A 23,258-nucleotide genomic window follows, 5' to 3' on the forward strand; every position below is an offset into this window, starting at 1 on the left:
TCTCCTGGAATATTGTTTTTAATGGTTGCATTAGGGATAAGTTTGGGATGAGGTTCTATGTCTGGTCCAACTTTGCAGTGGTACCATGCTCTAGGACCGATGACTTTTATAGTGAAAAGTGAAGATAAGCAAAACAATCCCACCATAGTAGTAGAGGACATAGGTCTACTGAGCATCTAGATGGAGAAGCTGATCATGGCTGGTAGCTGAGACAGACCTAAAGATACTGACAGCACTCCAGGGACTAGGCCAACCAAGCAGTCCGTGTCTCTAAAAAGGGGAGCAGGGACATCCAGGGATGGCAGCACTGTTTACAGAGGTCAGAAAGAGAAGGGAAATTCCATACCAAAAGTACTGTAATGCAGTTCCTGGGACCTTTTCAAGATGTCAGTAGAGCAAAATGGATAGACAAGACCAGAATCAGTTTAACTCACCCAACTCAATTTCTACTGGAAATGCAATTGGAGTAATGTAGCTAGGATTTTTCAGGCTAGCCCTTGGATTCATAAATCCAATTTTACTGTCTCTTCTTTGTGCATCAAATGTCATAACAGCTAGCATAGGGTAAGAACTGAAAATAAGCATCTAGGAACTTCTTCACCACTCAAGAACAGTTATTTGCTGCTGCGTGAAGGGACTGAAAATAAATTCAAATCAGTAATAACAGACAAAGATAGTGTTTTGTTTCTAGTCTCCTCTCTGCACTTGCATTATACTAACACATGCTTCATTATACTTTGCACGAAATTAATCCAGCTTCCTTTGCAAAACTCAAGTGAAGGTGTATAAGCAAGTATTGTGGAGCAAATTATATTAAAAAAAGATACTAACATTTTTAATAGAAGACAAAGAACAAATTTTTTTATCATATAAAATTTTTTAACATATTCTTTGATTTACACTGATATAGCTAGCATCAGGATTTAATCCAATGTACTGATTTATCCATAATTCCATAATTCATGTTTCTTTCATTCCATTCTCCTCTCTCTGCCTGTTTTGGCAAGATATACATGTTTCTGCATCTCTGCCAATTGCATTGTGTCTTTTCTTCAGCCAATAGCAAATCCAAGGTTTCTACACTTCTGGGAGTAAAGAGGATAATTCAGCTAAGGTTTTGTTCGAGCTCTACATGAATTGTGTGAGTGAAACTGTCAGATGCCAGGAAAAAAATTTCCAATTTCTATCAATTTGGAAGAATCTAAAACTGCTCTATGTTGAGGAACTCTGGCTGTGTCAGTTCAAGTGCTGGTTTTAACCTGTTTCTGAATTTGAAAGCAATAAAAGGGGAAGAAAATCAAAGCTGCATTACCAGAGCTTTCTACTTTCATACTAATTCACAGTAAAGCAACATGGTTTCTTCTGGATTATAGACTATTGTGGGAGAACAGCAGCAGCATAATACACGTTGAATGAATAAAGAAAGATGCTGTTTTCACCTGTGAACACACACAAAAGTAATTTATTTTTATATTGTATAAAATTATATAAACAAAAACCTTGGAAAAAATACAAACCCATTGATTTTGTCCCACAGTTAAGTCACCTTATACCACCTTTGCAATACAAAGCTATTCATGAAAATGTGCAACAGACACTCCTTCCAAAGCCTTTTTGCTAATAATAGACAGTGTGTTATGCAATGGTCTTAGTATAAGTGAAAATCAGCGTCACTTGAACAAAAACTTTTTAAAGAGGGTAAAAAAGGAAGACCTGAGGAACTACAGGCCGGTCAGTCTCACCACTGTGCCTGGCATTGGCAAGATCATGGAGCAGACCCTTCTGGAGACTGTGCTCAGGCACATGGAAAACAAGGAGGTGATTGGCGACAGCCAACACGGCTTCACTAAGGGCAAATCGTGCCTGACAAACTTGGTGGCCTTCTATGATGGGGTTACAGCATCGGTGGACAAGCAAAGAGCAACAGACGTCATCTACTTGGACTTGTGCAAAGCATTTGACACTGTCCCACACAACATCCTTGTCTCTAAATTGGAGACACATGGATTCGATGGATGGACCACTCGATGGGTAAGGAATTGGCTGGCTGGTTGCACTCAAAGAGTTGTGGTCATCATCTCAATGTCCAAGTGGAGAACAGTGACAAGTGGCGTTCCTCAGGGATCAGTACTGGGACCGGCACTGTTCAACATCTTTGTTGGCGACATGGACAGTGGGATCGAGTGCACCTTCAGCAAGTTTGCTGATGACACCAAGCTGTGTGGTGTGGTCGACATGCTGGAGGGAAGGGATGCCATCCAGAGGGACCTCGACAGGCTGGAGAGGTGGGCCCATGTGAACCTCATGAAGTTCAACAAGGCCAAGTGCAAGGTCCTGCACATGGGTCGGCACAATCCCAAGCACAACTACAGGCTGGGTGGGGAATGGATTGAAAGCAGCCCTGAGGAGAAGGACTTGGGGGTGTTGATTGATGAGAAGCTCAACGTGAGCCGGCAGTGTGCGCTTGCAGCCCAGAAAGCCAACTGTGTCCTGGGCTGCATCAAAAGAAGTGTGACCAGCAGGTCGAGGGAGGTGATTCTGTCCCTCTACTCTGCTCTCATGAGACCCCAGCTCTGGGGTGCTCAGTACAAGACAGACATCAGTATATCCTGAGCTAATAAGAAAAGCTCATTAATTTACCACTGGAGAGGTCCGTAAGGCAAAGATAAATGTGATAAATAAGAACCAGCAATACCTCGTCTTCGAGAGCAGCCTTCTGCCTGCCTCAAAAGAATCCAAAATAAAAGCCCTTAGTTATTAATACCTGTGACAGTGGACTTCCAAAACAAAATGTGCTTGAGACAGTAAGAAAGACTCCTCCATTAATCTAAGTGGATAACCACAAGTAATCAAATGCATTTGAGAAGTTACCACTCCTTGGTTCTGAATGAATGAGCTCTCACCCGAGACAGGGTGTCTGATCATTCCTGGGGTAACTTCTCATTGCTTTGCAATGTAATTCATGTGCTTAAACCACCAGTGGAAGGTTCTCTAGTGTATGAGAAGAACAAACTTTGAATCACTGCAGGATCTTCCAAGGAGAGCATAGAGACTGTGAGTGTGGATCACTTGCTTCTGTCCTGAGGCGTGCTTAACTCGAAGGGTGTTGAGTCAGAGAAGCAGTGCTGACGTGGCCATGAGAAAAGATGAGAAAAAACTTTTCAGCAAATGTTGGTCACACAAGTGCTTGGAGGCATTAGAGAAATTATCTCCCATTGCTCCCATCCTGCCATGGCCAGGGCAACCTGACTTTGTATACTCTCTATAAATAAACAGGACTACATCACAGCTGTCTGGATCTGTCATCAAAATATCCACCTAAATGAAATGCCGTGAATTATGCTAGTCACTTTGATCAAAAAGGGGTAAAACATGGTCAGTTCTGGAAGGATTAATTTATCGATTTTCCCAGGTATATAATTAAATGTTACCCAGACCTTACAAATTTATAAGACGAGATAAATGAAAAACTTTTAAAAAAACCCAAAAAACCAAAAAACCAAAACCTACAAGCACAGGGTGACAGCAGAAGCCTTCGAGGTGCAAGGCAGATTGATACTTAAGGTGCCAGGACTCTAAGCACAAATCACACATGATCAGTTATTAGTTGCTGTGGATTGCGTTAAACCCTGTAGATTGGGTTAACCATGTTTTAGGGATAACAAAGAGAACAACGAGCCCCCAACATAAGTAAAATATGCTATATATAGCAAATTCAGCAAAACATGGAATTGCAAACCAATGAGGAAAGAGCAAGTAATCAGACTGCATTAGAAAACCTATAAAAATTACTCCAGACAGAGTAAGGAGGAAGATGCCCTCCAGCATCAGTCATACTCCTCCTGGAGAAGATGAGGTGGAAAACTATGAACGCTAACATCATATTCCTCCCTTCCTTCTTGGAGCAGACCGGTGCCATTGACCCTAGGATGCAGAGGGGCCGGGCAGGAGGACAGCCCCAGACAGCGGGGTGGGTGCTGAGCAGCAGTACCCTTCCTGGGAGTGAGCTGTAACAACTGCACAATCTGGACTATCGGTGTTAGCACGATAATAACTGGACAGATAGTCATTCTTTTATGTGACTGTTAACATTTTTATTAGACTAATAATAAATTACTGGCTGTGCATATAAGCTGTGTTTCTTTAGCCCCTGGAAATTGTACTGACCGTTTAGTCTGGTACCCTGGCCTGGAGGTCTGGCAGTTAAAATTCAGTACAGGCACCGATGGAGGACATGGAGAGCCCTTCTGAGAGCCCTGTGGCATCTTTGTGAACAGCCCCTTGTAGGCCCAAGCCTGCAGTAATGACGCAAGATAACAACTGATTCTACCCAGACTGTAATTTCTGATGCAGTGGGGTAGCCCTGGTGACTCGAGCACAGTGACTGTGTAGGTGAGTGGAGAGCATCCTTGTATGTAGGTGGACAGAAATGTGTGATGAATGAAAGAGGAAAGAGTGTTGTGTTATGGGGAAATGCGTTTGAACAAATGCAAGATCCGAGGAAGGATAAGCTGGGGAAGAAACAAGAAATGTGTGCGGGGTTGTTCTGCCTGGAGAAGGAGGATGGAGATGTAAACGCTAAGGGCTTGGACTGCTGTTGGGCTGCCCAGGTGGTGTTCCCCAGGAAGCTGGAAAGGAGGAGCTGATAGAAACTGGCTTTCGCAATGTGTGAAAACACTTTTCCCAGAGTAACTAAAGGATTGCTCTGCAGCTCAGAGAAGCTGTTTATAACCTGCTGCCAATGCTCTGTGAGACGTGCCCTGGGGCATAATGTGATGGGCATCCACGGCTACGCCAGGCTGAGACGCCTGTGGGGTGGTAGAGGTCTCTGTAGGGCAGAGGGAGAGAGACACAGCGCAACCCGTGCTACCTGCAAGGAGCAGCTCCTGGGACAGCCCGGTTTTACCACAGAAGGAACAGTTTGTTTTGTTCCCATGTTTGGTGGGAGGGAACATGCACGTGTGCTTAGGTGAAGTACAGATGGTCTGGGACTACGATCCAGGAGCAAGCGTTGGAGCTAAGTGATTTGGCAGCGTAGATTCACCCCGTGATAAAAATGCAGTTGCAACATGAAATGCCAGTGAGAGCTTATTAAAGGGAATTGAAAAATACCTATATAGTGCAGGCTTAAGAAGCAGCTTTCTTACCGTGGTCGCAAGTGATTATAATGTGTTGTAAGAGAACACAGCATGCAGACAGGTAAGTAGCAGTAACAGCAATGTTCTGCTGAAAATGTGGTCCAGTATGTATTCTGGAAGTTAATCTGTTGTATTTATTAATTATTCTTCTAAATTGTCAAAAGATTGCCATGATATCAAACACAGACAAGGGACAGAAAATCTTTATTTGCTAGGTGTGAAGTCCCAGCTAGAGCAGTAAAGAACTGCACTCCAGGAGTGGGTGTAAAATACTTGCCTCAGCAATGATTTTAAAATTGTTAGTTCATCTGAAAGACAGTTTTGAATCGGAAACATGAATAATGAATATCATTTGCATAGAACGCGATACTTGTCCATTAATATTGAACTCTCTACATCCCAACAGTTCCCAGAAGTGATGATACTACTTGGGTGAGGTTGTGGCTGGACAGTGAACCAGTGAGAAGAAACTTTGCTCCTGTGCTTGGCAGTTTTGACCATGAGCTTTAGCTTCCCCAGGTCCAAGTCAGAATCAGTAAAATTATGGTCTCTATAATATATTAAGGTGTCTAATAACATGCTGCAAAAATTATGTTATAGTAATACTCTGAATGAAGTGGCAAAAAATGTGCGGGGGGGGGACAATTTGAGGGTAAGGCAGATGCCACAGCACTACAGAAGGGCTGGCTGAAGGCCATGGGCAAGACTCAGCACCTGATGTTTTAGGTTCAAATCAGTCCTTCAGCCCTTGAGCCAGGCAAACTGAACATTAAATCGCTTACTAAGCGTGACCTGGAAAGTTCTATCTGCATTGCATGAACAAGCCCAATATTTTTATTTCCTGGTAAGAGCAGATACAATTGACCATAAATATTTTCATGCCTTTTGCATTTGACAGCTCCTCGTAGCTGGTAAAGAATAGGCTGCTGATTAGCTATGGTGCCTTTTCTTAAGCTGCTTTTTGACTGTGAGCAAATTGTTCTTTCTATCTGTGCAGTAATGCCCCAGACATATTTCCTTGAATCCAAACATGTGGGTGTTTTGCAAAGGTTAATGGAAATTAAATTAAAGCTGAATAATACTGATTATAATGCAAGAGTGTGCAGGCAAGGCTAATTAATACAACTGGCAGCACAGCTCAGTCCTGACCTGTGACACCACTCTTTTTCCTTCTCCCTCAACCCTATTTTTTTCCTCAGCAGCCACCCACAGCAATTTAAAACTGCTCGTTCCAAACAGTCTGTTAAGCTTGGTAGGAACGAATTTACAGAGATATCCTACCACTTCTTTCACTCAGGACCTAAATGATGTTCAATCCTCCTGAAAGAAAAGATACTACATTCTCCCTTCTTCCTTCTTGCTTATGAACATCCTAATTCTACCATTAAGATTAGAGTATTTCCTACATTTTAGTGTTTGAGGTTTTCTGTGCCAGGAGCTATTGTAAATAAACTTGGATTTTATCTTGTTAAAGTGGCATATGTTAACAAATACCTTTTCTGGTGAATCAGCTCACTTTTTGTCCTAGATTAATGATCCAGCTTTGCCATTAGTTTACTCATGGACTGGAGAATGGCTTTTAACTCTGGATAATATGCACAGGCTACCCGAAAAAAAAAATCTGAAAATCAGGCAGGAGGACTTGAAAACCCCGGGATGATAACGGGACAGAACAAGAGATCTTGTACCTCTGCATCTTAGACCACCACATCTTATTTCTTTCTGGTACCTGTTCCACATCCTTCACTGAGAAAATCTGGGAAGGAGGCACCTGGGAAGGCTCTAGTGCAATGGGGGATGCTTGGCCTGAGGACACCGAAGATTTAGTTTCGAAACATCACAGCATATGAAGTTCTTCAAAATATGAGGCCAAATTTGCCTCACTGTGGAATAAAAAGTTACTGTGGACGCACTGTGGACGCAGCGCTGTGGAACACATAGCACCTCATAAGCTTTAATTTCAGAAATGCCACCTCGGCACATATTCCTCAGAGCCATGAGAGGAGCCGAGTCCATTAAACCCCAACTGCTTTGGGGGCTTCACCTGCAACGAGCTCTCCCCCTTCGTCACTCCCTGCAGCACCAAGGGCTCTGCTTGCAAGGCACAGTCTGACCCCAGAATTCGACACATCCCCATGGGCTCTTACACGCCTGACTGCTGGACTACGGCTTCCTCGTGTCCCCAGATCCTTTTGCTTTTTGGCACATCCGAAAGTTGTTCCTTTGTGCTGTTCTTCCTTTTCCACAGGAAACAAACCAGTTGCTGTGTCAGCAACTTGGCCAGGAATCAAAGAGAACAAGCTACTTGTCAGACAACACCCGAGGCATAGGCAATTAGCATGGGGATGATATTTCAGCAAGAGTAACCCTTTCTGGCACTAAGGAAAATTATCTTAAAAACTTAGTGTAACTTTGAAAAACAGAAAAATGCTATTCGTAAAATTTATGAGTTTGCTTCTATGGCACAGGTTAAACAACACAGCAGCTACTTTATCCACCCTGTGCTTTCCAGTTCAGGCAGGAGCAAGGATCTTTTATTAGCTTTGTATTCTAGTTGCCTCATACATTTACAACACCTGCACCGAATAAACAGGGAGAATAAACCGTATCTCTATTCTCGCCCCCCGCACTGATGCTCTTGCTGGACGTGAATCAGGCTGCCGGCTGCTAATCCGTTGCCACCGGAGTCCTGGAGACCTCCAATCTTTTCAAGAGGCAGTTAACAGCTTTGCTGCTAGCACGGGCCGTGCAATTTCTCTGGCAGGAGCTTTGCGCTGTTTTCTTCAGCATTGTACTTGGCTGCCATTCTTTCCACACTGCTGGATATATTTCTGCACTAGGTACTGACTAGAATTTGTCATTATTTCATTGATTATTTTTTTTAAGTGTCACAGAAAACTCTAAACACCATAGATATATTGCCTTTAATGGGGACTCAAATGCACAGCCCTCACTAAAGTAATGTCTATATTGGTATGTCACTGGGGCGCATATAAAAAAGAGCTTTTTACACCTGTCGTGTATAGCAGGGAGGCCCCCAAGCAGGATTCTCTTCTTGCTGTCTCTTGTGGTACTTTTTAATCCTCCTCTCACATTTGGCTACCTTTGCAGCAGGCACTCATTGCATGCTCAGTTTACCACATTACAGGAAGGTCTCAAAACCACCAGAAATTATTAATATCTTGTGCAAGAAGAAGAGTATATGGCTATATCAAACATATCAGAAATGCTCAATATCTTCTGCATGAAGAAAAGGATATAGCTATATCCTGAAGCCTAACTGGGATTGACTCTATGCATTCTCCTACTTGGTTTTCCACAGTAGCATTTTTGATAATGCCTTTCTGATGACTATAGCATGTCCTGTAGCCATTCCTATGTGAGCACTGAAGTGTTTCCCAAGATTCAGAAATAAATGTCTTTTTTTGCAAGTTTGAATATACACCTTATTTATCTATTGCCGTGCCATACAAATTTTCTCCGAGATTTCAAAACATTCCTCACCAGCAAAACACTCCTACACGGGTAACATACAGAGTCATCCTTCTCCTTATCTCTCTCTTTTTTTTTTTTCTGCTGTTGATCATACTCACTTTCCATGTCTTGTCTCAGAGAACATTCTGTGCCCCTTGGGACAAGGACTGTCTCATTCTGTGTTCTTACACAGTAATCTCAATAATGAATCTTCTGGGTGCAAACTGGTAAAAATGACAAGAGAGGAAGGACAAAGAGCTATCATTACCACCAAAGGAGAAGTGGAGATTTCATGAGCATGTCATGCCTGTTAAGAGCATTTCAACCCTTTTCCCCACAGTCATTATATTTGGATGAGCCCTGAGTAGTACAAGACTAATACCGTACGTCAAATGCCTTTTTTATTCACAGGTTACTTTAGGGAAGACCTCCTTGGAGAACAAGAGGTTCTAGAAAATTGAGTAGAACTGGAGTTTCTGTGGGTTGTTATAGAACAACACGTGAAATGAAAAATCTGTTGTCCTTACACCACATGGCAGGTATCCATCTACTGTGACCTTAACAAACTTTCCTAAACGATCTGTCAAATACATATTGATCCTCAGTTTTTTATTTTCTAGCATTAAACTTTCCAACTTCCTCTTAAGTCCATTTCTTCTTGTCTTCTTCCCAGTCAATGTAAAGGAAGACCAGAAGCATGCTTCCATCAGTGCTCTCTCGCGCTGAGCGGGCGTGCTTCCTCGGACGATCCGGGGGGACCGTGCCTCCGAGGCTGCCGGTTGCTTTTGCTCGTCTCTTCCCGACTTCCTTAAAGTGGCGTGCCAGAAATAGCCGTGTGCTTCAGCAGGGACCTGCCCAAGGCTGCGTAACGGGGAAGGATTACCTCAGCGTGTACCGACTTTCCCATTTACAGAGGCAACTCTGAGCTGGCTCTGTAACTCTCAGTTCTTGGTCTCCTCTCTCTCCCCCAATAATATGACATCTTACTAGAGAAAATGTCTCAGATTCCGAGTATCTTCCACTTTAGCCATGACAGCAACCACAAACTCTCCCATTCCTAATTAGAGAGCTGAAATTCCTCTCATTTTGACCTCCTAAGTCCTCTTTGGCACATACAGCAATTTCTTCTGGGTAATATATGTATTTTGGCTTCTTTGATGTGACCAATACAATCCATGAGCCACAGCCTGAGGACATCAGACACAGAGATATTCTGATTCTATGAAGAGAGGAGGTGGGAACCATTCGTTATGCCTTCACAGTCTTTGGTCTTAGCTCTTAAAGATAAATCAGCCACAAACACAGGAATGTAAAATGCATGGAGTAATTAACAGACACTTTAAAAATTTTCTTTATTTTAATTTTCAAGTTCAAGGTCAATCTTCAATAATTTGCTGATAAAATGAGAGTACAAAAATGTTCCTGTTAGTCTAGTTTGAATTTAGATAGATTATTCGTTATTTCCAAGTAAAACTAAGCCTGTTTTTTCAAACACCATTTCTGTTCACAAATTACATAGCTCATTCTTTTCATAAGGCAGGTAAAACAGATTTCAGTTCAAACATTAAAACATTTTACACTTGGGTGTCAGAATTAAAAACAAAAGTAAAAGGTTTGCAAAAAACCATGCCTGAACTGCAGAACAGAAGGACACACTAAAGACGTTACAATGTACGCACACAGAAACATGCACTGATGAATATATGTGTATCTGAAGGTACTAGGAAGATAGAAAATATCTGTTTTCTGTTTTGTATGGGATCTCAGACATTTAGCTAACAAGAATACACGTTTAACTGAGTCCTCATCTATTGCTTACACAATAATTACACTTTCCTATTTTTTCAGTACAAGATCATTTCTGTCACACAGAACTTGTATCTTGTAAACTCGCGTCTTCCAGTCAACGTCCTACAGTAATGGTGAAACGATGAATGACATTAAGGAAGCATAAGGGACAAGATGAAGGAATACTGAAAGATAAAATGGCACTGAGTCTTTGAGAAGATGAATTTGCCCAATGATGTCTATAGGTAACTGTAAATTCTCTCCTTTATCCGATGTCCACTTTCTTTTGAGTGATTCCATTTCTCACATAGTGAAAGAAAATATATATAAACATCAGAGGAAAATCCTACCTATAGGTTGTATTGGAATTATGGAAACATAACAAAGTAAGTTTGTTTCTGTTTAGAACGTGAACTCAGGTAAATCATAAAAACCTACCAGAAGTTGGCAAATCATTCCATCAGAAAGCATCTTGTTTCAGGGTAGCTGTAGAAATCCTCATGTGCAGCCAAGGGACATCGAGCAAATTAAGTGGCATAATATCTTTTTGGGGAAAATTAAATTTCAAAAAGCCCATTATATAAGAAGACAGAGATGTCTGCAGGTCCTTTATCTAAAAGTCTATGTCTTCTAATGTGGTTATTTTATTTCCTGTATTTGAGTCGGTTATATTTGAAAGATGCTACTTGAGGAACAGACCCTGTAAATAAGAATCTTCGCTCCTAAGAAGGCCACTTGGAGTGAAAATGTCTGGGTGATTCTTTGAGCTTGCTTCTTCCACTAAAGCAGGAAACAGGAATCTATTTTTAGGACTTTCAATTGTCTTAAGCAGTACAGACTAGATTCTGTCACCCTTAATTATAGAAAGTGGAATATTATTTTATAAACAAATTGGTTGTTTCTGCTGGTGGTTGTCTCTAATAGAAGGAAAGTAAAGAAAACATAAACATAACCCTACTTATGTACAGAGGCAGGATCCACATCTCCACAACATGCTCTTAGTTTTATTAAGGTCATTGGAAACGTACACATCAAGAACTAAGAAGCCACCAGAGACATAATGTAATTTCTTTTCAGTTACCACCTGATGAATAAGAACAGTAATGTGTTACATGAGAAGGGTTTATAAAGTTGCTTGTAACTAGACACAGTTTACGTCACTGAAGTTGGATCCAGTCTTTGAATGCCCTAAAGTTGAGTTTCAGGATATAAACAGGTTTGTGGGATCTTGAAGTAACTCAGGAAAGTCATCGTGAGCAGACAGAGGGGCCATCCAGAGCTGTCAGCCTTCACCACTCCACAGCTGCCACCCTGAGGGGGGATGTGGTCAGCATAAGCAAGGTCTGTAGCATTGCCCAGATAATCGTGTACCAAGGCCATGTCCTGCTAACCATCCTGTCACATCTCATGCTTTGAATACAAGAGTCAAAAACTGCCTCCCTGCTGAGTGCTGACACGCAGCTGGGGCTGTTTCTCATACCGACGTGCCATGCAGCACTGCAGGCTTGCTCCTGCCGTGTGACCCAAGCCATCAGATGCACCTGGTCAGCACATCATTACAAAATAATTTCTTAGCTAGTAAATCACCTCACTGTCAGGACTCCTTTATTCTTGCATCTGCTCACCCTAACGTGGTGACCACCCAAGGCAACTATCTGTGAAACAGCTTCTTACACAATGAGCCTTTCCTTTTGCCTGCCTTCGAAATCCCCCCTACCCTTTCACGCACCGGCATCGTTAGTCGCTTTCTGTGGCTTTCCTGTACCATATGGGTTTATGCCGCACTCTCTCTGCCAGTAAATCCTTTGAAACAGAAGTGGGTTTCAAGTCTGGCACAGATCTGAAATGGTTCATCTTCCGCTCTACGCAAATAACGCAGAATCCTGAACTTGTGCTTTCAATTAGGTCCGTACACAGCCACCAGCAATGGCTATCCATTTCTAAATTAATATTGCTGAGCTGCTGCAGCCACTGTTTATTGTTAGAGTGAGTCAAGCCCCTTCCCGTCCTGTGATGTTGCCAGCAAGCTGGCAGAATGCCACGAGTTGGAAGGACATACGCAGGCTGCCGTTGTCTTACCCATACAACACCGTTTTCAGCATTTTGTAGTTCTTCTCGTAAATGTGCAGCACGAGATCACTTACCAGATAACACGCTGGCCTGCAGAAAGGTTAGCACAAGTTCTTTGCCCCTTTTTAGGACATCTAAAAATCACTATTTCTTATACGTATGATATTGTATGCAAAAATCTCGCACTGACTCTGGATTTCAGTTTGCCTTTGTGTCAGAATAATTAATAAACAATTCCTTATTGCATTGACTTGTACTCCAAGGAAATTATTAAGTACTTACACACCTAGCAGCAAGTTATTAAAATGATCCTAATACGGAATAAATTAGGATTCAGTCCCACAATACTGTTTATACTTATTTGCCTACGTGCAAAAAGGACTTCTTACAGGACTTCTTACTTCATGCATGGATTTTCTTCCCAATGCCATCTGTTTGCTATGAACAACTTTTGAACAGTTATTTTAAATGGCCCTCTAAGTATAGTCATATATGTCTGATGGGGAAAGCAAATAAATTTACCTCTTTGATAAATATACAAACTATACATACTTCTCTATTAAGAAGTAATATGTTGAATTAATTCCTGGTCTTTACTACACCAAACATTTATATTCCTTTTAGCTGTATATTTATGATAAACACAGAGTACTATGATACAGGATGCTTACAATGCAATTAAATAAGTTCGGCACAGCAAATCAACTATATCTGATCAAATAAAGTTAATTTTTGGAGTTGTCATTGGAATATAGTTTTAAGAATTATGGTTATTTTCATGTAATGTTAATGATCACTTTTTTCCAAGTCAGTTTGGGCCTCAACATAATTAAAGGGGCACATATAAATGACCAAGTAGCCAGAACCCTGCCTTACACCTAAGACTAGGAACTTCAAGTAAGGCTGATCAATATGAAAGTTACCATTTTTAAGACCTAAATTTCCTCAATACAGAAAATAAATTTAAACTAAGTAATTAAAATATTGATATATAAAAAGGTTACTATATGACTTAACTATATATAACCAATATATATTGTTTAAGAGAGATTTAGTGGAAGTCACTTATGTGTCTCTTTCTGAGATCTCTGGGTTTGAGTTTTATGAAAGTGAGCGCTTTCAATGAACTCCTCGGGTTTGAATGCACACGCTCAAATCCCCGTGTGACTAAAATTGCAGATTCATTTGTTCATTTCCTTTTTTTCATTTTAAATGTCAATGAACTGTACCTCTTATCACCCAGCCTCATCCTAATAGCCATGCAGAACAGGACATACACAAGTAGATGACATAGGCCTTAGTAAAAACCAAATGGCATGAATTTTGGCGTATGTCTGCGCAGCGCCACTGCTTTATACAAATGACATCTGAACATCCTACAGTGTCTGCAGCTGGTTTCTACAAGACTTGTTTCTGAAGGCACTCAGCAGCAGCTGCCTGCTGTATTCAACGTGGGACATCTGGAGATCTTTGTATCTTCAGCAACTGATGACATTTAAAGTGCAGCGAAGCATTGTTAGGTCCATCCTCACCTGCGCTTTCCTTCGTTAATTGACACAATTCTTTGTTTTCCTTCTGTCACTCTGTCTGATGCTTTTTGTAACGTTAATGGTGACTTCTTTTGTGGACGTTTTCTGTGTGTCCCATTTACTCTGTGAAAGTTTTAAACAGTACAGTGAGTTCCACGCCGACAACACAAAGAGTCATTGACGATTACCTCCTAATTTATGAAAGCAGTTCTACTTAATAAACAGAAAGACTCTAGCATTCTTCACATAGCGCTGTGATGTGGAGCAACTTTCTCATTCAGCATGGACGCAAGCTTTTATAACTGCTATAAAGGCTGTGGACGTCAGTGGACTTTGGTTCAACCCTCTTGGCTATAATTATCATCTCCGCAAGTGTGTATTCTAAAGGTGGAGCAAATAAATCTGGTTTCAGTCCAGAAGTGGAAATTAGAGGTTCCGTTTGATGTCACTTGGAGTTGAGTGTGACTAGTCTGAGACAGAATCTTATTTTATGTTTTTTAAGTGAAAATATAGTTTCAAAATAACGCTTAGTTCTGCCTGCATGTAAGACCCAAGTACCATTTATACCTGTCAGAGCTTCATCAGATTATTTCCAAATATTCAGAAAAGTCAGTCTGTCTGAGGCATGCGAGTGCATCCCTAATTTAAATTTATCCTTCTCCGTCGCCTAGTCTGTCTGCTTGTTGCCATAAGCAACGCACTATATTGCGCAGTAAACTGGGTAGGTCTAGCAAAGGACATTCAGAACCGGGCTGATAGAGACACAGAGCCGAGTTAGGCGGGTTTGATTATTGCATTTCCAGTGTTACGTGAGACAGTTTGTAAGGGTAAAGAATGCCAGGTAAATTAGGCATCATTTACACTGTAATGACGCCAGGTGGAATAATGCCTGGTAAACTTCCACTGACATGAGTGGAAGGTACATATCGATCTGAGAGCAAAACATGGTGTTTATTTGCTGCTGTGTATGACTTCACATTTCTGCAGCCCGAATACGCCTGCTCCTTTGCTATCTACCCCCCCATGCTCCTGTTCACACAAGGCCCCTCCAAAGACTATACATATCATGAAAATCAAACCAGGTTATTGTCAGCCAGTGACATAATCTGGATACCACCTTTGCTTTTGGGGTGCCTGACCATTATATTGCCTTCACTGGTATGAGGGCTCCTTTTATCAGCAGCATCTTTTACTTCCAAGCTGTTTCGACATTACCTTCAGGAGAGGATACTAAAGTTTCCCAGATGCAGCATGTGTCAAACCCTTTCCCTTTCGACACCACAAACTGTACTCTGTCACTGTTGTGGTTTTACCCCAGCCGGCAGCTGAGCCCCACGCAGCCGCTCGCTCACTCCTCCCCAGCGGGATGGGGGAGAGAATTGGAAAAGTTAAAGAGAGAAAACTCGTGGGCTGAGATAAAGACAGTTTAATAGCTAAAGCAAAAACCGTGCGCACAAGCAAAGCAAAGCAAGGAATTCATTCCCCACTTCCCATGGGCAGGCAGGTGTTCAGCCATCTCCAGGAAAGCAGGGCTCCATCACATGTAATGGTGACTTGGGAAGACAAACGCCATCACTCCAAATGCCGCCCGCCCCCCTCTTTTCCCCCAAGCTCCTTATAAACTGAGCATGACATCATATGGTATGGAATATCCCTCTGGTCAGTTGGGGTCAGCTGTCCTGGCTGTGTCCCCTCCCAACTCCTTGTGCACCCCCAGCCATCCCGCTGGCAGGGCGGTGTGAGAAGCAGAAAAGGCCTTGGCTCTGTGTGAGCACTGCTCAACAACAACAGGTCCATAGAACAAAAACATCTCTATATTATCAACACTGCTTCCAGCACAAATCCAAAACACAGCCCCATACTAGCTACTATGAAAACAATTAACCCTCTCAGCTGAAACCAGGAGTCACGTAACCTGCGGTAGGGGTAAGGCAGTAGGATGCTTTAGAGCTTGTTGAGAAAATGAGAAACGGAGAGGTAAAAAGTGATTTACCCCCTGCTACCCCATGGGGCAATGGCAGAACCCAGGTCTCCTGAGAGCATCATGTGCTGCATCACGTTGTGTTCTACAGCATGTAGAGGTAAAAGAAAAACTGTAGACAATGTGAATATTCAGATGAATGAAATGGGTACATTTTGAGTTGGGGGAGATAGATAGTCACATTCTCAACTCCAGGCACCGAAACTTTAGGTGTCCAAATTGGAAACCTGCTCATCTTACACTTCCCTAAACAGTCAGTGGAGAATCAGAGATTCAGAATGGCAAACCAGAGCTGGAGCCTAACTTAGATACTACACTTCCACTGTAGGAAAATACATTTCTTTTTTGACTATAAGAAATTTAGATAAATTACCTTCCTTTCTTAGACACCTGCATTAGATGTGTAAAATAATGTAAATCCCTACTTATCATCAGAAATTTCTTTGCACTGGCTATATATTACTGAGTTACTATATATTGCTGAATTACTATATTACAGCACCGATATACATTACTGAATGTATCTTAGCTAGAAAAAGATAGGAGGATAGAGCCATAGAGCCCCAGGTCAGGAACTCCCGCTTCACTGAGTAGTCCCGTTACTGTCAACACTCACATTATTAATATGTTGTGGGAATTTGCCCATACTTCCTAGTAAGTCTAAATACAGAAGTAATTTTTCAATTCCTTACAAAATTAGACAAACCATTTTCTCCAACAATATGTCAAGTATACACTATAATTCTCAAGTGTTGCTGAGTCTTTTTCAAATTGGATTAATAATTATGTTAGTTCTGTTCAACCATAGCCAACCTGACCGATTCATTTTTCTCCGTGGGCTAGTGGTTATGACAAGCATTGATGTTTCTCATTTACAGCAAACCAATGGCTCTAGATGTCATGCTGCTGTAGAAGGTGTCCCTGTGCATCTGGAGCTGCGGTATCTCGTGGAAACATCCAGCAGCATCCATGTCACCAGGGAATATTTCTGTACTACAGCAGATAATACAGTGAAGGTATAAAATAAACACACATGTACCAATGTGGTGTTTGTTAGCAAATGCAAGCTGAAGTTCAAATTCCCTTTTCATTTGCTCGGTCCTCCTGGGTTTAAATTTGCCTCTCCCAAGGACATGACTCCCAAGAGGGGACAGCTTCTTATGGGGTGGGTGTAGCGGTTCCACCACACGCCTGAGTGCTGAGAGGTCTTCCCGTCTGAGGAACCGGGGAAGCAGTAAACCAGCCGCGGGTTTTGGATTACTTTAATCTGCAGCAGCTCAGCAGCTGCTACACAGACAGGGCAGCGGGTGGAAACCTGTGAGAGACAGGACAGAAGTTTGGGCTTTGGTCGAGCCCCAAAGCCTTGGGGTCCCACACATTGTTGTTACACTGGATGATCCTTCGACAAAGCGTACAGTCGGTAAGGGGGAGAAGGGAGGAGGAACGGATCCAAAGCCTGGTGAAGTTACTGAAAAGACTCCCATTGACTTTTTCGGGCTTTGCATCCAGCCTTAAATGAACCAGAATTCATGCAGTGCACATAATTTAAGCAAAGCAGCAATTAAGGAAAAACACATTCCCTTTCAGTTAATTCATCTAAACAGTTTGCACAATACATGCCACAGCTGGACGGAGCTGAAAAAAAAATAAGTGTAAGGTTTTTTTGCTGTAACAAGTGTGTGTGTTACTCCAGTTGCCAAATAAATCATGGATTTTGTGGCCACTGAGGCGTGAGGTGTTGTCAGAGGTGCTCGGCTCAATCATGCTGTGCCTGTGGTGCAGCCATTTTGTCTTAGCCCAAGGCATTAAATACAGTTTGACTGCAGTGAGGATGATTGTCACAAAAATAAGTTTGACCTTGTTGAAGCTAGTGGTGAGCATCAGGGGACATAATTATACTCTTACCTCTGCTGCTCTGAAGCCGTTCTGTCTCTGTGTTGAAGCTCCCGTGCCATGGACCGTGGGGTTCACACACTGAGGACCACCATTGTTCCTCTTCTCGGTGTTCGGCATTCCAGCTGTGGCTGATGCTGTAGTTACACCCGTTGGCGCTGATTTTCCATCCTCCAGAATACCTGGCAGGGACACATGAAATTGTGCAATTAATCCTGAGGAGCAGTTTACAACTCTATTTCACCAGGTTTTTGTGATAGCGCAAGTCGTGGAAGGTGCGGTACGCTACTGCAGTGGGAGCAGTCTCCCTCCTTTTGTCACTTTTATCCTCACACTTCCCGTTATTTGGCCTTTCTCCTACAGTCCACTGCTCCATGAAAACATGGAAAAATGGTTAACAAGTGCAGCATATCAGTGGCCTGTTGGTCACCTGCAGATCTCCATTGGCTTCTCCACACACACAGCTGCTTGCATGACCGAGGGTTTAGCTAAGGACCCAAAGGCGGTCCCCTTAAATCTGTTTTAATTCTGGTAAATGAAGGGATTAGGTGTGAACATGACAGATGAGACCGATGCAGATGGAGAGGTTGCTCTATTTATGGCCTTGAACATTTTTTTAATCAGAAGTTGAGGAAAGAAATTAAGAAAAAAATATATTTCATGCTGTTTCAACTATCAGTAATCAAATAAATGATTAATTTGCTTTCTGCTTTAGCTGCGTGGATAGGACATACATTGTACAATATGATATTGCCCAGCCTAAAAGAATTTTCTTATCTTATTGCATTAACAAAAATCAGTTGTAATTTATGGTGAGCGCAGAGCACTAAATATCTGGTTGCAACGCTGCGTCTGAAATCCAAATACAAAGAGCAGGTGGAATGCATGATTAGAGCTCTCAATTTTATTTACAGAGAGCTTTGCTTTATGTTCAAGTAGAAAAAACAAAACAAAACAAAACAAAAGATTTACTAACTAGCAATGCAGGTATCAAAACTGGAGGAAGAAGCAAGGAGTCGCAGATACTCAGGGAAAAATAAATATGAAGAAAACCAATGACAATTCATTGCTACTTGAGGTGTGTGTTGTGTCAACAAAACCTTCTGCCATGAATCGGGCGGGAATTCAAGCACAGTACTGAGGGTATTAAAAAGGAAGCAGAGGAAGTCCTGAATGCTTTCGCAGAAATCTGTAAGAAAAGACGATTTATCAGTAGAAAGCAACATCAGTAGCAGCTTGCAAAGGCAATGACTGAAATCAGTAAAGCTTCAACCAAACATTCAATGTCTTGATATTGAAAATGTCTAAAGCTGGGTAAGAGTTAAGAAGTCCAAATACAAACTAGTCGCTGCATTTCCCTAAGAAGTCAGAAGGTGGCGTTAGAGCTTTCCTAAGACGGTTTAACTTGCGGTGGTGGTCACTAAAAATAATGCTAAATCATCTATTTTTTGATAGAAAGAAACTTGTGTTGGAACTTGAAAATATTACATTATAGTTTATTAAAAACAACAACAACAACAAACCCTAACAAACTTCAGTCTTTGGAAGCTGCCGTTTCCTGCCAGATATAAAACTAATGTCATTCTCCCACCTAAATCTATGGGCAACTTCCCGTAAGACAAGAGTAAACCTCACCTCTCCTGCATTTCCCAAAAGCCCATATCTACTCGTGCTTTAGGTCTTATCTCTTCCTACCACTCCACGGTGCGAGATGAGAGGCAGAAAAATGACTCGGTGCAGAACGGTAAGTGGCATAGACTGATACGGTAGCCAAACCCAATTGTCGGGCAATTAGCCACGTATGAATCAGAGCTCTAAGCCAGGAGTCATGCCGTCGTCTCCTGCTTCACCTCGCAGTGGAGCTGTGAGAACAAGTTGGAGCACAGCTTTGAACAGGCAAAATGCTCTAGGCATGACATACTAATTCCATTAATTGAATCTTGGATGTTTCAAACATATACGAATTACGAGTTTTTCCTTCTGCGGAGTCATCCTAGTAAATTACTTCCCATCGTGTGTCCCTTTGGCCATCTGGCCTCTAAGTAAGTTGTCTGGAGAAACAGCTGTCGGCTGAAAAGCCACTTTGTTCAAGCACAAGTGCTCATTTATCAGATTGTGTTGCATCTTTTTGTCTCTCTCAGAACAATTTTTCTTACATCAGTCCATTTCTGGCGGCTGATGGAAAATTGCAATCCTGAAAATGGTATATCTGGTTGATTTTTTGTCCTCTGTTAGTTTGCAGCCCGAGCATCCTTGTTGCATCCTGCATTGCAGGGGTGAGACTTTTTTTTTTTTTTGCAATACTTGTCAGAAATGAACTAGGCATCAATATGTGAGCCTTCCACTATCACTCCACTATATTTTTATATGGGTGACCTAGTGGTCACCAATACTAGTGCAAAAAGCTTTTTTATTTTATTCTGTAATATGTTTGCTATTCTGAAGTTAAGAAATTTTTAGATTTTTTTTTCATTGGCAAACAGGTGATTTAGAGAGTGGGCAACAGTTTAAAGGCTTCAATGACTTGCCCTTTATGTATGAGCACTGAGCAGAAATTACAGCGAGAATGCCTGAGCAGTGGAAGTAAGAGCACGAGATTTGTTGGCAATTCATAAAGTGACACCTATTTTATAGACTAGACATATAACACAAAATGCTGATTGCAAAACAGAGACGACATTAAAGAAAAGATTAGGAACACATGTTTGGTTTTTAAATAGAAAATATTTTTGCATTGCTCTTTGAGGTTTGCAACCATACACAAAAATGGAAAAGTTAACTTTTTTCTTCTGTACAACCGAGAATTTGCAAGCTAGCAGGGTGGTAATGCTCAGGGTCTTGCCTCAGTGCCACTTAAACCGAGCTAACTGTCGAGGCATTTATATCATCCTCACAGCGTGGGTTCGGTAAATAACCTCCTCTGTCTTTCACTGTAAAGCTTCAGTAGAAATTTAAACAAATGGGTTCAGTAATGTTGTTTTCATTCTCATGTTCTCTGCCAAAAAGTCTGTGGGCCTCCTGAGGCCAGAGAAAACAGCAGATCCCATCACAATGCTCCGTCAAATCCATGTATTTTATTTTTAAATGAACTGGCAAGCCTAGATTATTCTTATGGCTCCATTCCCAAAACCTGAGTTTCTGGGTGATCATCAAACCCCCACCAACGTGATGGTGACCTTTCCCTCAGGAATGGTCCGCCAGGGTTTGGGGGACTGCCAGCCTGTTCCCATTAGGGGGAGGAATGGATAATAAGAGGCAGGTATTTCATCGCGTGTGATCAGGTTTATTCGTAAGGAACATACATGAGTTCTCTCTCAATGGATGCAGGGAGAATACCCAAGCAGCAGCCCCATTGCTTCCAAATCCAAGTCTATCATTCCAGCAAGAAATGTGCTTAAAGGAATTTGCCGTCCCATGGCAATGCTCACTGTCGCCTTCCTTTTCACTGGCTTGCGAGGCTGCACGGGCGAGCTAACTCTTGCCTTTCCCACCAGCCCGATAGAAATCCTTTCGCTGCGGTTTGACAAACGCTTTTTTCAGCAGCACCAGGAAAAAAAAAAAAAAAAAGAAAAGGGTTATTTTAAACTGAAATCAATCCCTAGACTTTATTCATCACCCAATGATGCAAGCAGTCGGACTGGCACAACTTGGGAGGTAGCACAGGAATCGAAACAAGCGGCAGAAAGCAGCTTAGGTTGGTGCGTTATCCGATAAAACAAACCAAACCCAAACCCCACGCATCCAGCTACACCCGTTTTTCTCATTGAGTTGCCCTGCTGAGCTATCTAAATCCTCTGGACGTACAGTCACGCTGCTCCCAACCACCCCTGCGTCAGGGGACGTACGTTCCTTTCACCCATTTAGCCTGGATTCATCAAGGATTCCTGTTGTCTTACAGGAGAAACAGTGTCCTAAAGACTTCTAAAGAAGTTGCTGGCCCAGAGTGAGATGTGATGTGACTGATTACAAATAATCTGTACAAAGAAACTGCATTTCGAAAATCTCTTTCACTATGAAATCTGATGATTTAGACCAAATGATGGCAGTCCAAATAATATTTTTTGTGCATTTTCAAATTCAAAATTTGAATAGATTTTGAAAAATCAAATTTGCCCAAGTTTTCCCCCACTAAAATACTGGCACTGAATTACTGCCTTTTTTTTTTTTTCCCCAAATTTCCCAAAATACAGAAGTTTTGGAAAATTTTGATATGGACAAAACCCAACTGTAGTTACTGAATTTTACAAATCAAAACTAAGAATCAGTCTCTAGGATATCTGGGTATGTTTTAGCTGTTCCCCAGTTTAAAAGGAAAGCATTGAAGAACAGTTTTACAATTATATAAATGTGTAGTGAAAGGCAAGCTACCTAAAACCAGAGGCATCTCAATATAAGCATGAAGACCAGCAGGACAGGACAAACCTGTCTGAAATACATATCCTGCGTGGAGAACAACAGGCATATTAAAGGTAATATAAACTGCTGGAAGAGGACAAAGAGAATAGAACATGACAGTTGTCAATAGGAACACAAAAATAAAGACACTGGTATTTTTAAGTAGCCCACATAAACAGTATAAATAAAATTAACTCTCCAAGAACTGCTGCTACTCATAATTAAAAGTTTATCCTAACGTTGAATATTCAGACTGCCAGTAAGACACCAAGTTTTTCCAGTCTTTCTGAGATAACCTCCTGTAAACATAATGAAAAATTCAGTGTGTCCAAGCAAACGTCAAAATTAGTTTTTAGAAGGAAGACTCTGAACATATCAACGCTTCTATGAACAATTCTATGATTATTTTAATTCTATCCCTACTTTAAAATTGTCTTTACTAATTAACCATAGTTCCCATCATCATGATTCTTTGTGTTTCAGACTATTAAGTCATGTATTATTCACAGGTAGGACATGACCATTTTGTAAAGAACAGTTTTTTTCGGGAAAAAAAATTGTGGGCTGTAAATAAAGGCATATTTCAGTCCCTAAATGCCACTTGGCAATCTGATGCAAATTCACCAATGCATTCAGAGAAATCTGCCTGTGATGCTCTTCTTTCTCTGCTGGCCGTAACATGCTTATGCCTCAACTTCTCTCTCTCAGCATCTCCCTCTCTGCCTCACTTATCTTCCTCACTTCTCCAAGAGCAAGAGTCACCAAGTCCCATCTCCCACCATGTTCTGCGAGACCTCTTAATATGTGCTGCCACGTGTTCTTTTGTCTACAATCCTAATAATTTTTAATTTTTGAATGAGTTTTCAGAAATCCCAGACAGCAGCATCCCTCAGGTGTTTTTTAATTTAGGAGAGATATACTTAAAAGTGTCTGAAAAGTTGCTCACGGATTTGCAAGCTTATGTCCGTTCCAAATAAGGCATGCTTAAAT

The 23,258-nt window shown here is 41.6% G+C and overlaps 1 protein-coding gene across 3 annotated transcripts in view; it reads right to left on the bottom strand.

The window, feature by feature from the left end:
- Positions 1 to 3,031: 3,031 nt before the first annotated feature.
- Positions 3,032 to 23,258, bottom strand: part of BAALC (BAALC binder of MAP3K1 and KLF4) — a 34,108-nt gene continuing 13,881 nt past the window's right edge. The window contains exons 2-4 of one of the 3 annotated variants that reach the window (XR_008576106.1): positions 17,886 to 18,055; positions 8,732 to 8,836; positions 3,032 to 3,125 (exon numbers count right to left, since the gene is read on the bottom strand). Coding sequence is in view for 2 of the 3 variants with exons in the window: in XM_054818496.1 (XP_054674471.1) it covers positions 14,018 to 14,122; positions 17,886 to 18,055 (275 nt within the window). In the remaining variant the exon portion in view is untranslated. Of the gene's footprint in view, positions 3,126 to 8,015; positions 8,837 to 9,951; positions 14,123 to 17,885; positions 18,056 to 23,258 lie in introns of those variants that run through there. The other 2 variants (XM_054818497.1, XM_054818496.1) reach the window with 2 other exon arrangements.

The sequence above is a fragment of the Grus americana genome, chromosome 2, assembly GCF_028858705.1.
Source record: "Grus americana isolate bGruAme1 chromosome 2, bGruAme1.mat, whole genome shotgun sequence".
NCBI classification, from domain to species: Eukaryota; Metazoa; Chordata; class Aves; order Gruiformes; family Gruidae; genus Grus; species Grus americana.